Consider the following 14,955-nt stretch of genomic DNA (forward strand, 5'->3'; position numbering starts at 1 on the left):
AAGTCTGTATTTTGATAGATTAAGAAAAGAACTGTAACGCCCACTTAAGGTATATAAAAACTCGTTGCAGGAGCCTTTTTCTTTGTAACCTCATCCTGTGTGTTGCATTGTGAAACGCCCCTTCTTGTACAAGAAAATAAATTCTGTTAAATTTTGATACTTCGGCTCCGGTCTCTATTGTTTAATGGTCATTAAGAAGATTTTTTTTTAACATAGTGTAATAAATTAAACACACATTTTCCCACTGCGCACACACACTTACGCCACGTCTAATTTAACCTTAACCTTAATCCTACCGACTGGGGTACAGAGGAATACTTTCTGTCATATCTCACAGGTTCTTTATTCTATCATTCCGATTTTTAATGAATTTGTCAAACAATTTGTTCCGAATGACTTCATATCTTGTTTTCTGTTTCTGTTTGAATTGGTGCTTTTTAAAAATACCAATGTATTGGGTTTCTGGGGGAACTATTTATCAAGTTCATGTTTGTCATGGGTCCTAATTTAAAGTGTCACACACTATGGTGGGTATTGTATTAAAGAAGTATTTTCGTTTTACACAATATGTAAATTAACTAACTTTCCTAAAATAATGATGATCTGTTTATTTCTTTCAGAGGACATTAATGACATTTTGAGAAGATGAAATAAGTTAACATTTTGCTATGATGGTTGATTCTTACAGTAGTTTATTCTTGGGGTCCCCAAGGACCCTAGTTGGTAGTCCTTTTATATTAAATATGTTGATAGGATGAGGATTAACAGGCTTATTATAATAGATCGATATTATTATTATTATTATTATTATTGATGATGATGATGATGATGATAATGATGATGATAGTAATAACAACAACAACAACAACAACAATAATAATAATAATTATGTAGGGTTATACAAAACTATTTTGTTTTCAATTGAATAATTTATGACAGTTATTTTGAGCAATTTTAATAGTAAATGTAGCCTACAAGTGTACTTGGTTTGTAAACTGGTTGGTCAAACAGAACAGGTAGCCTATTAAAGACTGAACTAACTAATTAGAGCTAATTTGGGGATGTACCTCTAAAGCTGCTCCACAAGGTGGGGCTCATGTAAACTAAATTATTAACCAGCCACCCAAAGCTGAAGAGATATGTTAAGTCTTAATAGGCTAAATGGTGGTGGGACAAAGACGCACTGCTGTACAACAATTTAATCAAAGACACAAAATTAAGTGTAAACATGCACACTCCCGAGCCAAAACACCTCTGCTGAGTGTTGCCTACTATATATAGTAGTAACCTATTGGAGATTATTGTTTCACAGACGCAATATAGATGATTGAGACCAGCTGTAAAGTGTTGCTCTCTAACAGAGCGGACTGTTTTCTTACTGGCAGGTCATGTGGACACCTAACAGCAGCTAACTGTCCATATGGGCCTTTTGAGTCTATCTTGACTCGCAGACTGATCCAGATAATCTTTGTTGGAGGATTAAAGCAATGGCCGTAAGGAGGAGGACATCCTACACGACCTGCAGCTCCTATAACCTTTCAGGTACCGTATTTTATATTACTGCCTCTCAGCTGACTTTACAACGGGAATAAATATTCTTAATAGTTTAACTGAACAGTCCCATGTCAGTTAGCTCTAACTGTATATAGCCTACTATATTTTGTAAACAAGTTATGCTAGTAGCATTTTATCCGGACGCTTAATCAAAATACTGAAGAATAATGTCATAAAATAGTAGTTTAAATTAACTCTCCAGTTTATAGTGTAACTACAGACAGCAGAGTATTGACTGTCCGGTCAAATTTCCATGGCAACAAGTGTTGACATTAGCTCTGTCACGTGGTACTGGGGTAGGGCGGTGGAGTTTGAAAGGTTTTTATTCATGAAAATAAATCAGAACCACATTGTGCTCATATATATTATGAAGCATATTAAGCTATTGATTACAGCGTGTTACAGTAACATTTATAACATTTAAAGTTAATTAAAACTTTAATAAAACAATTGCGAAACTTTAACTTGATCACCGCATTTACAGGAACATTTTAATCCATTTTTTAATTTATAAAGTAGCCCGATATTTTCACTCTCAGCAATGTGATGTCAAGTTCAAGCCTTGTCCTTTCCTCATGCGGACACATAGGAGATGTCATCATATACAACAAAACAGGTTAAATGCTAATTTAATGTGGCAGAATTAAATCCCCCAACACTCCTTTCAGTACTGTGGATATTTGGTTAGACGTGCCATTCTTGCAAGTCACTGTTTAATTCAACTCTTTGCGCAGCAAACTTAAATATGTAATAGAAACATGCAATAACACAACGTGCTGCCATCATAAAAATAAATGAAAAACATGTCTACTCGTCAGACTAAGAAAATAGTCTGCTTTGAAGACAGACTTCTGTTCTTCTTTTTATGGTTTCCCGTGGAGGGGTCATCCGCGGGGTGTGGCCCCTCTTTTACCCACATCTCTGCAAAAAAGGCAACCTCAGGTCCATTTACTGCGTCATCATGTATCCTAGACATCATGTATCATCTCTATTGTCACACCACAGTAAAAGTCCATTTCTGATTTTATTGTTGTTTGCACAATAGACTGTTGCGTTGCTGCCCTTTACTTTGATATTTTTAAATAGCCTATTTTTATTTTAGATAATGTATTTGATCTATGGGTGAAGCAGCATAAACCACTATTAGGAGTAAACTGGGATAATTCAGCAGATGCAGGGACATCTTAACCCTTCACTTTCACTCTTTTCAGAAATCATTAGGCCTCTGTGGTTTTAATGTTAATTGCTTTTCATCTTGATTTAAAAGACAAACCTTGACCATAAAGGGAAAAGTAAAAGTGCAAGGTAAACCAGTGTTGGAACTTGAAATTTAACTACAACAACAAAGCAATAAGAAGGCCACGTGGCCGTGATCGTATAGTGGTTAGTACTCTGCGTTGTGGCCGCAGCAACCCCGGTTCGAATCCGGGGCACGGCAGTAGCTGGAGGGGTTAGTGTTTTACCTTGGTGCTTTCATTTAGTGCAGCCTCCGTTCCATTTGACAAAACTTTAAACTGGACAGCTCACGCATATTTCCCTGTTTGAGGCCCCATATTTTCTCACTCTCTGTAGGGCTAGTGGCGCAATGGATAACGCGTCTGACTACGGATCAGAAGATTCTAGGTTCGACTCCTGGCTAGCTCGGTATCAACTTTAGCTTAAAACAAAAAAACACCACGTTCTCTATTTCCCAGAACAATCCACTACACACCGATTATCAAAGGACATTTACACATGAGAAGAGCCAAATGACAGATAAATGCTGCTTAGGCATGTGCAAAAAGACATCTTAACCCTTCACTTTCACTCCTTTAAGAAATCATTAGGTCTCTATGGTTTTAATGTTAATTGCTTTTCATCTTGATTTAAAAGACAAACCTTAACCATAAAGGAAAAAGTCACAGTACAAGGTAAACCACCGTTGGAACTTGACTGTCTTTTGTGATCAAAAGATTCAAGGAAACCCATTAAGATGTAAGAGTAATACTAAGCTCCAAACATTTAACCACAACAACAAAGCAATCCAAAGGCCATGTGGCCGTGATCGTATAGTGGTTAGTACTCTGCGTTGTGGCCGCAGCAACTCCGGTTCGAATCCGGGTCACGGCAGTAGCTGGAAGGGTTACTATTTTACCTTGGTGCTTTCATTTAGTCCATCCTTCGTTCCATTTGACAAAACTTTAAACTGGACAGCTCATGCATATTTCCCTGTTTGAGGCCCCATATTTTCTCACTCTCTGTAGGGCTAGTGGCGCAATGAAGATTCAGAAGATTCTAGGTTCAACTCCTGGCTAGCTCGGTATCAACTTTAGCTTAAAAAACACGTTCTCTATTTCAGAGACCAATCCACTACATGCTGATTATCAAAGGACATTTACACATGAGAAGAGCCAAATGATAGATAAATGTTGTTCAAGCATGTGCAAAGAGACACCAGAACCATTCACTTTCACTCCTTTAAGAAATCATTAGGTCTCTGTGGTTTTAATGTTAACTGCTTTTCATCTTGATTTAAAAGACCATAAAGGAAAAAGTCACATTACAAGGTAAACCATCATTGGAACTTGACTGTCTGTTGAGATGAAGAGATTCAAGGAAACCCATAAAGATGTAAGAATAATACTAAGCTTGAAACATATAACTACAACAACAAAGCAATAAGAAGGCCATGTGGCAGTGATCGTGTAGTGGTTAGTGCTCTGTGTTGTGGCCACAGCAACCTTGGTTCGAATCTGTGTCACGGCAGTAGCTGGAGGGGTTAGTGTTTTACCTTGGTGCTTTCATTTAGTGCAGCCTCCGTTCCATTTGACAAAACTTTAAACTGGACAGCTCATGCATATTTCCCTGTTTGAGGCCCCATATTTTCTCACTCTCTGTAGGGCTAGTGGCGCAATGGATAACGCGTCTGACTACGGATCAGAAGATTCTAGGTTCGACTCCTGGCTAGCTCGGTATCAACTTTAGCTTAAAACAAAAAAACACCACACGTTCTCTATTTCCCAGAACAATCCACTACACACCGATTATCAAAGGACATTTACACATGAGAAGAGCCAAATGACAGATAAATGCTGCTTAGGCATGTGCAAAAAGACATCTTAACCCTTCACTTTCACTCCTTTAAGAAATCATTAGGTCTCTGTGGTTTTAATGTTAATTGCTTTTCATCTTGATTTAAAAGACAAACCTTAACCATAAAGGAAAAAGTCACAGTACAAGGTAAACCATCGTTGGAACTTGACTGTCTTTTGTGATCAAAAGATTCAAGGAAACCCATTAAGATGTAAGAGTAATACTAAGCTCCAAACATTTAACCACAACAACAAAGCAATCCAAAGGCCATGTGGCCGTGATCGTATAGTGGTTAGTACTCTGCGTTGTGGCCGCAGCAACCCCGGTTCGAATCCGGGTCACGGCAGTAGCTGGAAGGGTTACTATTTTACCTTGGTGCTTTCATTTAGTCCATCCTTCGTTCCATTTGACAAAACTTTAAACTGGACAGCTCATGCATATTTCCCTGTTTGAGGCCCCATATTTTCTCACTCTCTGTAGGGCTAGTGGCGCAATGAAGATTCAGAAGATTCTAGGTTCAACTCCTGGCTAGCTCGATATCAACTTTAGCGTAAAAAAACACGTTCTCTATTTCAGAGACCAATCCACTACATGCTGATTATCAAAGGACATTTACACATGAGAAGAGCCAAATGATAGATAAATGTTGTTCAAGCATGTGCAAAGAGACACCAGAACCATTCACTTTCACTCCTTTAAGAAATCATTAGGTCTCTGTGGTTTTAATGTTAACTGCTTTTCATCTTGATTTAAAAGACCATAAAGGAAAAAGTCACATTACAAGGTAAACCATCATTGGAACTTGACTGTCTGTTGAGATGAAGAGATTCAAGGAAACCCATAAAGATGTAAGAGTAATACTAAGCTTGAAACATATAACTACAACAACAAAGCAATAAGAAGGCCATGTGGCAGTGATCGTGTAGTGCTTAGTGCTCTGTGTTGTGGCCACAGCAACCTTGGTTCGAATCTGTGTCATGGCAGTAGCTGGAAGGGTTAGTGTTTTACCTTGGTGCTTTCATTTAGTCCAGCCTCCGTTCCATTTGACAAAACTTTAAACTGGACAGCTCATGCATATTTCCCTGTTTGAGGCCCCATGTTTTCTCACTCCCTTTAGGGCTAGTGGCGCAATGGATAACGCGTCTGACTACGGATCAGAAGATTCTAGGTTCGACTCCTGGCTAGCTCGGTATCAAATTTAGCGTAAAAAAACACGTTCTCTATTTCAGAGACCAATCCACTACGTGCTGATTATCAAAGGACATTTACACATGAGAAGAGCCAAATGACAGATAAATGCTGCTTAAGCATGTGCAAAAAGACATCTTAACCCTTCACTTTCACTCCTTTAAGATATCATTAGGCCTCTGTGGTTTAAATGTTAATTGCTTTTCATCTTGATTTAAAATACAAAACTTGACCATAAAGGAAAAAGTAACAGTGCAAGGTAAACCAGCGTTGGAACTTGACATTTAACTACAACAACAAAGCAATAAGAAGGCCATGTGGCAGTGATCGTATAGTGGTTATTACTCTAGGTTGTGGCCACAGTAACCCCGGTTTGAATCCGGGTCACGGCAGTAGCTGGAAGGGTTACCGTTTTACCTTGGTGCTTTCATTTAGTCCAGCCTCCGTTCCATTTGACAAAACTTTAAACTGGACAGCGCACGCATATTTCCCTGTTTGAGGCCCCATATTTTCAGTTTCAGCGTAGGGCTAGTGGCGCAATGGATAACGCGTCTGACTACGGATCAGAAGATTCTAGGTTCGACTCCTGGCTAGCTCGGTATCAACTTTAGCTTAAAACAAAAAAACAAAAACCCACATGTTCTCTATTTCCCAGACCAATCCACTACACGCCAATTATCAAAGGACATTTACGCATGAGAAGAGCCAAATGATAGATAAATGCTGCTTAAGCATGTGCCAAAAGACATGTCAACCCTTCCGTTTCACTCCTTTAAGAAACCTGTGGTTTGAATGTTCAATGCTTTTCATCTTGACTGAAAGTTCCAAATCTGACCCTGAAGGAAAAAAGTCACAGTACAAGGTAAACCATCATTGGAACTTGACTGTCTTTTGTGATCAAAAGATTCAAGGAAACCCATTAAGATGTAAGAGTGATACTAAGCTCCAAACATTTAACCACAACAACAAAGCCATCCGAAGGCCTCGTGGCCGTGATCGTATAGTGGTTAGTACTCTGCGTTGTGGCCGCAGCAACCCAGGTTTGAATCCAGGTCACGGCAGTAGCTGGAAGGGTTACTGTTTTACCTTGGTACTTTCATTTAGTCCAGCCTCCGTTCCATTTGACAAAACTTTAAACTGGACAGCTCACGCATATTTCCCTGTTTGAGGCCCCATATTTTCTCACTCTCTGTAGGGCTAGTGGCGCAATGGATAACGCGTCTGACTACGGATCAGAAGATTCTAGGTTCGACTCCTGGCTAGCTCGGTGTCAACTTTAGTTTAAAAAAACACGTTCGCTATTTCAGAGACCAATCCACTACATGCTGATTATCAAAGGACATTTACACATGAGAAGAGCCAAATGATAGATAAATGTTTTTTAAGCATGTGCAAAAAGACATCTTAACCCTTCATTTTCACTCCTTTAAGAAATCATTAGGTCTCTGTGGTTTTAATGTTAACTGCTTTTCATCTTGACTGAAAGTTCAAATCTGACCCTGAAGTAAAAAAACTCACGGTACAAGGTAAACTATCATTGGAGCTTGACTGTCTTTTGTGATCAAAAGATTCAGGAAACCCATAAAGATATAACAGTAGTTTTCCTGATATCCTGAACCCAAAACATTTTTCTACAACAAAGCAATCAGAAAACCATGTGGCTGTGATCATATAGTGGTTAGTACTCTTTTGGGCGGTTAGCTCCTCCAGGTACATCAACCCAAAAACATTACTCTGCACATATTTTTTGTGCAGTGTTCTGTATTTTGTAATAAAACACAGAGAATAAATGTAGTAATCCCTCTGTTGACCTGAAACAGTCTCTCATAAGCACACAGTATGATTGATTTAAGGCAGAGAGTGACCACGGCTGTAATCGTCAGTGTGTTGAATTCAGTTTTAACTGTATCATTGCTGGTATTGCATAAGGGGGGTAAGTTATAGTCATGATTGTCTCAGTTCAAACACATATTGCTAATGATATATGAAAAAGGTTCACAGTATCCACTCTGCATTCACTTAACAGTGGTGGAAATTAATTAAATAATTAAAAGTCCCATCAAAATACAGAAAACATGGTGCAACCAAGACCTACAATTGCTTGGTTGTTTGGAGTTTATACATCTGGTAAAGCAAGCAGCTCTAAGCACCACAATTTCATTTTTGTTGCTTGTTCTGTGACAAGATAGAAATTTGTAATCTTTTTCTGTGCATATCTGTACTGAAAGGCAGCTGTGAAAGGTGATATTGGAAATTACAAAATCAACATTTTTCCTCTACTTCTTATAATCCCTATATATGTCCTTTCTTAGCAGGACACATTTCACCTGCTGACTATAATGCATTCATCAAAGAGCTCTAGTCACTGGACTCTCTCAGAGTTACTCGGGCAGCGGAGGCTGTTAGGATTTGGAGCTCTGCTGGCATGGCTTGTCCTCTTCCATCTCCTCGTGAACGTCTGGCTCCTCTGCATCTTCACCAGTCTCTTGGTGGTCCTCGGAGGTTGGCTTGGGTCCCGTGCAGTATTGGATGCCAACAGCCATCTCCACTTGGAACACTTTTTGCCACTTGGCAAAGTGAATCCACCTCTGTATTCACCTGAACATGAGTGGAGGTTGAACCATGAGATCCACAGTGCTGTCCACAAAGCGGTGCGTGACTTTGTGTCCTCATGGTATCGCACTCTGCTGCCAGAGGTGGAGGGGGAGTTTGAACGTGCAGTGTGCAATTCGATGCTGGAGTCAGTGATGGAGCTAAAGGAGCGAGCAAGGCGAGTGGACAGAAAAGCACTAGTTCAACGGCTTCTAGAGCTGTATGGCTGTCACCTGCAGAGCTACATGACGGCAAGGCAGATACAGTCGACGCAGAGGGAGAGCGTTCAACTCTGGCAGCTTTACAGTGAAGTAGACGCCCCTCACCCAGCTGTTAGCAGTGCAGTTGCTGAGCTCAGCTACTCAAGAGCTCTAGTTAACCTCGTCTTGCATGTGCTTGTTCCATATCCTCAAATGGAAACCAGGACTGGAGGTTACATGGTTACAGAGCTCATCACTTGCAATGTGCTGCTGCCACTCATAAGCAGGGTGTCTGATCCTGACTGGCTAAACCAGACCATCATAGAAATATTCACCAGGTCCAGAGAACCACAGGATATCAATGTGGATGAGCTCCCGGTAGGTGCCCTGTACAGATGCCAGATCCAGCAAGAGTCTTGGACCACCTGCCAGTCACTGTCATCTTCTGATCAAGCAGGCCTCACCAGCAGTAGCACCTCTGACTTTGATGACCTGCAGAGCCAGAGCACAATCTGTCAGAGTGATTCCTCACAGGGCAGCATGGTTAGCCTGACGTCAACGACTGCTGGTAAAGTCAAAGGTTGCCATGCAGGTCTGCTCACACCATGTAAAGTGAACTGCTGTTCACTCACATCTGGCCAATACTCCAACTCATCAGAGTCCAAAGTGCTTTCACTGGACTCCCTAATTCCGTCAGACTCAGAAGACGACCAAACAGGACGCTTTTGTGACTGTGGTCCCCCAACCAACTTCTGCAATGTGATGACTTTAAAGGATGACGAGGCTGTCGGCTGCTTCGGTCCACTGAAAAATCTTGGGCCGAAGGTGGTGGTGCCCGAGGACTCCCTGTGGCCAGCAGGTATTGCCCAAGAAAAATCCCCAACTTGTCCGCCAAGAAGGCTTTGTCTAACCCCCTACAACTTTGATGCTCCGCACAACCCGGCTGCTCCTGTGAACATCCAGAATGTGCAAATTGCTGGCACAGTCACTGCAAAGGAGCAGCGTGGCACTGGCACACATCCTTACACTCTCTACACTGTAAAGGTAACATTAAAAGTGCAAATCTGCTCGATTAATATTTGAATATGTATTATTGGTTTTCATACATTACCTTTTACTTTCTGTTTCACAGTTTGACACAGTGGCAGATGCTGAAAACGATGGCACTTTGCAACCTGTGGCTGGTCACACTGTCAACCGGAGATACAGCGAGTTCCTCAACTTGCAAACACGTTTAGAGGAGAAGCCCGAAGTCAAGAAATTAATCAAGAGTGAGAAATGATTCTCTGCTTGAATAGATAATTTAACTTTCGAATACCAAAACAGATATATCATTGTCAGTCAGTGTTATGTATTTCAGATGTCAAAGGCCCAAAGAAAATTTTCCCTGATCTCCCATTTGGCAATCCTGACAGCGAGAAGGTTGAAGCCCGTAAAAGTCAACTGGACACGTTCCTTAAAGTAGGTATTAGGATCATGACATCACTCTACATGATCAGTAATTATTTGCGTGGTCCTGTAGTTTGATTGATTTTTTTTTCTAGCAATTAAACAGCATTCCTGAGACAGCCAACAGTGAGGACATGCAGGAGTTCTTGGCTCTAAACTCTGATGTTTGCACATATTTTGGAAGAAAGCCTTTTGTCAAGTCAAGAATTGATAAGGTAAGAAGGAGTCTGACTGTGATTGTAAGATCATTTTGGCAATTTTTACACCCAGAATGTGTTTTACTTATTGTTCCTTCAGTTGAATGTTTGAGCTTTGAACTGATGTATGTGCGGAGTTTGACACTACAAGGTTGTTTTCACATTAGTCTGCTGAAAGTGGTACGTGCTATATATTCTTGGGATAGCACCTCAAAGCTCACCAATTAACACATCATATCTAATTTGTTTAATCTGTACAAAAGCCAAAATGTAAAAACAATAATTCACTGTTTTACAAAAGGTTATGTGCTGGACAATTTCTTTGTTGGGACCAGTTGCTAGACAACCAGCAGTGACTCATGGAAGTTAATGGTTAATGAATATAATGCATTAATTTGTGAGCTATAGAAGTGATACTAGGAGGTTTTTTGTTACCTTTGGACAGAAACAGGCTGGCTGTTTCCCTGTTTCCAGTCTTTATGTTAAGCTAAGCGTCTCCTGGCTCTAGCTGCATGAGAGTGGTATTAATCTTCTCATTTAACTCCTGGCAAGAATGTGAATAAATGTACTTCTCACAATGTTGTACTAATGCTTTAAAGTTAGAGGACTGGCCACATGTCCAGCTCACTATTTGTACATATTTCAGACTAAATCTAGCATAGATTACCTGTACAGTCATCTCAAATAAGTGAACACATTTCTTTGAATAAACCAGGTTGTACATCCACTTGGGAGTGTAGATTCAATACAGAGTATGATCAACGTATTTTCTTTGGTATTTTTTCTACAAGGGGTTATTAACAGTCTCGTGTTTTCTCCAACTGGATTGCTATTAAAGATGATGGAAAATGCTTTAGACACATTGAAAACAGCTTTCCCCCATCCTGAGCCCCTCAGTCCAACCGAAGACCTTGAAGGAGATGCAGATGGAAGAACAATGGACAACAGAAAGTACAGGTGAGAACTCTATCAGTCCAAAACAGTAGTTCCCAAAGAATGGTGTGTGACCCCTTAATATTAAAGAAGTGCCATTTTGTTGCAGTTTAACTAAGGACTAATTTCTTAGATTTATTCATTTAGATAAATCTTTAAGGCCTGAGGGGATAAAATTATCCAGGATTTCACAAGAAATATTATTTTGAGACCCCTTTGGGCCTCCTGACCCACAGGTTAGAAACCACTGGTCACCCTTCTGTCTCGCAATGTTAAGAATGATTTTGAAGTGTTTTGTTATTTGACTGTAATGAGGGATTTCTGCTTTTGTGTTTTTTGCATCAGGAGGCTTATGTTCCCAAGCAAAATTTCCCCAGCTCTGAACATACCTGACTTGCATCCTAAAGTGACATACTGCTTCAGTGAAGGCAGCGCTGTAAATTGTCTTACATACAGTATATTTACCATCTTTGATTGATAAATGTGTGTTTGAAACAGGTGCTGGACACAGCTAACACATTTGTTTTGATCATTATGGTTGTTTAGGTGCTCAATGGCATGTCACTCTCTGGCCTGGAGAGCTTTGTCGTGGAGCAGGAAAGACTTTTATGTGAGCTAAATGGGAAGGAGGCCGCCAAGCAGAGATGTGGGCAGTCTGGCAAAGAGAAGAAGACTTCAGGGAAAAATCACGGGACAGGTTGAGATTCACACAACAGTCTTGTCTTAGTTTTATCCATAACAGCAATATGCAATGAATTATCCTCATGCGCTTTACAGACAGTCAAGCCTGGACAATCAACGTGCAGTAACAGTATATCGCCACTTGAGTGCAGCACAGCTCCACTTTCTGTATAGGCAGTAGCTGAGTAGTCCTAGCAGTCACTCTCCAGTGTTGGTGTGTTTTGTGTCTGTATTCCATATGTTTTAAGATGTCTCCACCGTTTCCAGAATTGTGATACTATACGTTTAGTGTGTATCTGTGTTTGTTTGTGTGTACTGCAGACACAGCTGTGGCAGATGTTGCTTTGAACATCTTGTGTCTGCTGATGAAGGACCAGTGGAGTTGGCTGTGCACTGAGAACATACAGAAGACCATCAGACTGCTCTTTGGCACTTTCATTGAGAGGCAGGTGTTTCTTTTGGCTTCTGTGTAGCTTTCACAACTATTTGTCTACTGTACGTGCAGTTCGAACATATAAATAACTCACTGCCTGACACCGTGAGACACCCTAGAGACGACCAGTGAGTTGTATGAAATGGTGTGTTTTTATAATGTATTAGCTCATATGATTTTTATTTTTAACCATCTCCTGCCTAGGTTTGTTCTTTTATGTCACCACATAGATAAAGTAATATTTTTCCATTAAAACTTAAGATGTCTTATTTTCCTTTTACATCAGTATTCAGGATTACTGAAAACTGGTGGATTGATTAATTTATTCATCCATTACAATAAAAATACAACAGTTATAAGTTCAATGTATGTGACGGCAGATGTGCTTAGCTAGCAGATGACACTGTGGCACTCAATCATTTTTCCTCCATACAATATAGACACTGGGTCCTTTTCTAGTAAAAAACAAAACAAAAACATTTTTATGAGGTACTAGTTTGTGGGACATGAATTCTGCATGATGTTTGCCCTGATTTCTTCTCACTACATTGTTTTAGTCTTTAAATTCAATATTTATGCCTTAGTGTGTACACAGATTTAAACAAAGACTTGTCTACAGTTACCACTGGGCTCGCTTCACCACACAGTCTGTGGGAACTGTGCTTGTCTAATCTCTAGTGTTCTGCTGTCATTAACTTGGCTTCCATTTTTGGACTTGACATACGCCTCTGGGAGTTCTAACATTTGTGTGTGCGTGTTTCATTCTCTCCTAATCAGTTAAAGCATGTTTGCATGTACAGTATACACATTTATTTCTGATTGTTTGTACAGTGTAATGGATCATATCTAGTAGAAAAACAGACTCTCATGCTCAGAGGAACACTGCTGTATAAAATACTTTATTGATTTCTCTCTCAGATGGTTGGACGTAGGAGTTGCACACCTTACCAGTGCCCCCTGCTGGGTGATTTACCTACAAGTGCTGCAGGAAGCTGTATGGCCAGGCGGCACGCTGCCCGCTCAACCAAGGCCAGAGCGCAGTGCCGCAGAAAGAGAGGAAACCAAGGAGCGATGTCTGGAATGTCTGATGCAGCTGCTTCCAGGTATTAGATTCAGATTATAGATGTTTTAATGCTATTTTGGTTTCCACTGCTCCTGCATCAATGTTATGCTTTCTGGTTTGTTTCATTATTTGTGTCTTGAACAGAGCTCATCACTGACATGCTGGGCAGTGAAAAATACAGGCTGAGCTTGGAGACCATGCTGGAGTCTTTACAGGACCATCAGATAAACAAGTGAGTCAACAACCAAACTGTCCAGTAAACATAAGTCAGATCCTGTTATTTCAAGACAACCACACTCAGGAGCTCAGAAACCAAATTGTATGAGAAAACAATTATACCAAGAATTTTATAATGAGTACCACTCACACTAAGATAGAAATGATATTGTATTAAATTATCATTATCATCTATATTAATATCAGTTAATGTCAGTCTGTCATTAACTGTTTTTGTGACTCTGTTAAGGCATCTGCTCTACTGCATCTGTGACCTGCTGCTGGAGTTTCTGGTCCCTGAGTCGTGTGACGAGGACTTCCAGAAGTTTCTGCTGCAGAGTCTGGCTAAAGACACAGAGAGAGACAGTCCTCACTTGTGATCCGCATGTGACGACACTCTGATGTCTCACAGTTGTAAGCAATCGATGGATGCTGTGGGGGGTTGTGATGTATTCATAAGGGTGTGTAGTCACCAGATTCTACAGGCACAGAATAGTCATTACCTTATTGGTCAGCAGTAGTAGGACGCTTGTTTTTCATCTGTCATGTGGCTCCACCTGCCTCAGGGATTTATAATAACTTTCCCTTCCTTGTGACTTACTGTCACATAAAGATGAGAAATGTGTGTACATCTTTGAAACATTGCTTTTCTTAGGCTTGGTCCACAACTGCAGCCACCCAATGGGCACGCAACAAGAGGAAAATGGGAATGTTCTCAATAGTTGCAGTATCGATATCAGCACACAAAGTGAACTATTACTTTATCAAATATCAGCGGCTGTTCCTACAGTATGTGCCATTGGTTCATGGAATCTGGTGCGAACTATACAAATGTAATAATTAATGGTCTATTATGCCACCAACACCTGTAGGCAAAACAGGCGTGTGCTCTGTAACTATTGCTTTTTTAAAATCAGTTTTTGTTGTTGGTACATTTATTTATTCATTCATTCAGATCTTAAAATGTTGCACAGTCTTTCAACAGAGGTTGCTAAAATTATACCTAACATCAGTGTTTATGTTTGTGATTTTCATCTGAAATATTTTTTATGACATTTCTAAATCATCAGTTCATGATAAGTTGTTGTTGAATTGTTTTGATCTAGTGGCTTTGAAATACATTTTCAGGAGTCCGTTTGTGGTGTTTCTCGAAAACTTTTAGTCTGTCCCTTTTTTTCCTTCAACTGATGATTGATATCTTCTCAATGCAATCAGCCTTCAACTGAGTGCTGTGAAATCAGCTGTGCATGGCTTAGTTCATATCATTTTCACATAGAGCTTGAGCTCTGATGTAAGTCTTTTGGGGCCTTCAAACCTTAGATTTATGGACTGAATCAATGAGTCTTAAGTGTATTGTAATAAACAGTGTGAGGGAAC

The 14,955-nt window shown here is 40.1% G+C and overlaps 1 protein-coding gene and 6 non-coding genes across 10 annotated transcripts; all 7 read left to right on the top strand.

Moving 5' to 3' along the window:
• The first annotated feature begins 1,136 nt into the window (after window positions 1-1,136).
• Window positions 1,137-14,733, top strand: snx19a (sorting nexin 19a). Of its 4 annotated transcripts, none has more exons than XM_044371574.1 (12): window positions 1,141-1,542; window positions 8,127-9,650; window positions 9,739-9,877; window positions 9,952-10,067; window positions 10,151-10,270; window positions 11,091-11,209; window positions 11,531-11,621; window positions 11,732-11,882; window positions 12,188-12,311; window positions 13,218-13,402; window positions 13,507-13,594; window positions 13,829-14,733. In XM_044371574.1, exons 2-12 carry the CDS (start codon window positions 8,154-8,156, stop codon window positions 13,956-13,958), a joined length of 2,760 nt encoding a protein of 919 aa, XP_044227509.1. In that variant the 5' UTR covers window positions 1,141-1,542; window positions 8,127-8,153; the 3' UTR covers window positions 13,959-14,733. The 4 variants fall into 4 exon arrangements, with proteins under 4 accessions (XP_044227513.1, XP_044227509.1, XP_044227510.1 ...); XM_044371575.1 differs by having other exon boundaries at window positions 8,130-9,650; XM_044371576.1 differs by having other exon boundaries at window positions 1,143-1,542; window positions 9,967-10,067.
• Window positions 3,126-3,198, top strand: trnar-acg. The gene has a single exon. It is a non-coding gene; the product is annotated as a tRNA-Arg (tRNA).
• trnar-acg lies at window positions 4,433-4,505 on the top strand. The gene has a single exon. It is a non-coding gene; the product is annotated as a tRNA-Arg (tRNA).
• Window positions 4,901-4,972, top strand: trnah-gug. Its single transcript has one exon. It is a non-coding gene; the product is annotated as a tRNA-His (tRNA).
• Window positions 5,743-5,815, top strand: trnar-acg. The gene has a single exon. It is a non-coding gene; the product is annotated as a tRNA-Arg (tRNA).
• On the top strand, window positions 6,340-6,412 carry trnar-acg. Its single transcript has one exon. It is a non-coding gene; the product is annotated as a tRNA-Arg (tRNA).
• On the top strand, window positions 7,009-7,081 carry trnar-acg. Its single transcript has one exon. It is a non-coding gene; the product is annotated as a tRNA-Arg (tRNA).
• Window positions 14,734-14,955: the final 222 nt, after the last annotated feature.

The sequence above is a fragment of the Thunnus albacares genome, chromosome 13, assembly GCF_914725855.1.
Source record: "Thunnus albacares chromosome 13, fThuAlb1.1, whole genome shotgun sequence".
Classification (NCBI taxonomy): domain Eukaryota; kingdom Metazoa; phylum Chordata; class Actinopteri; order Scombriformes; family Scombridae; genus Thunnus; species Thunnus albacares.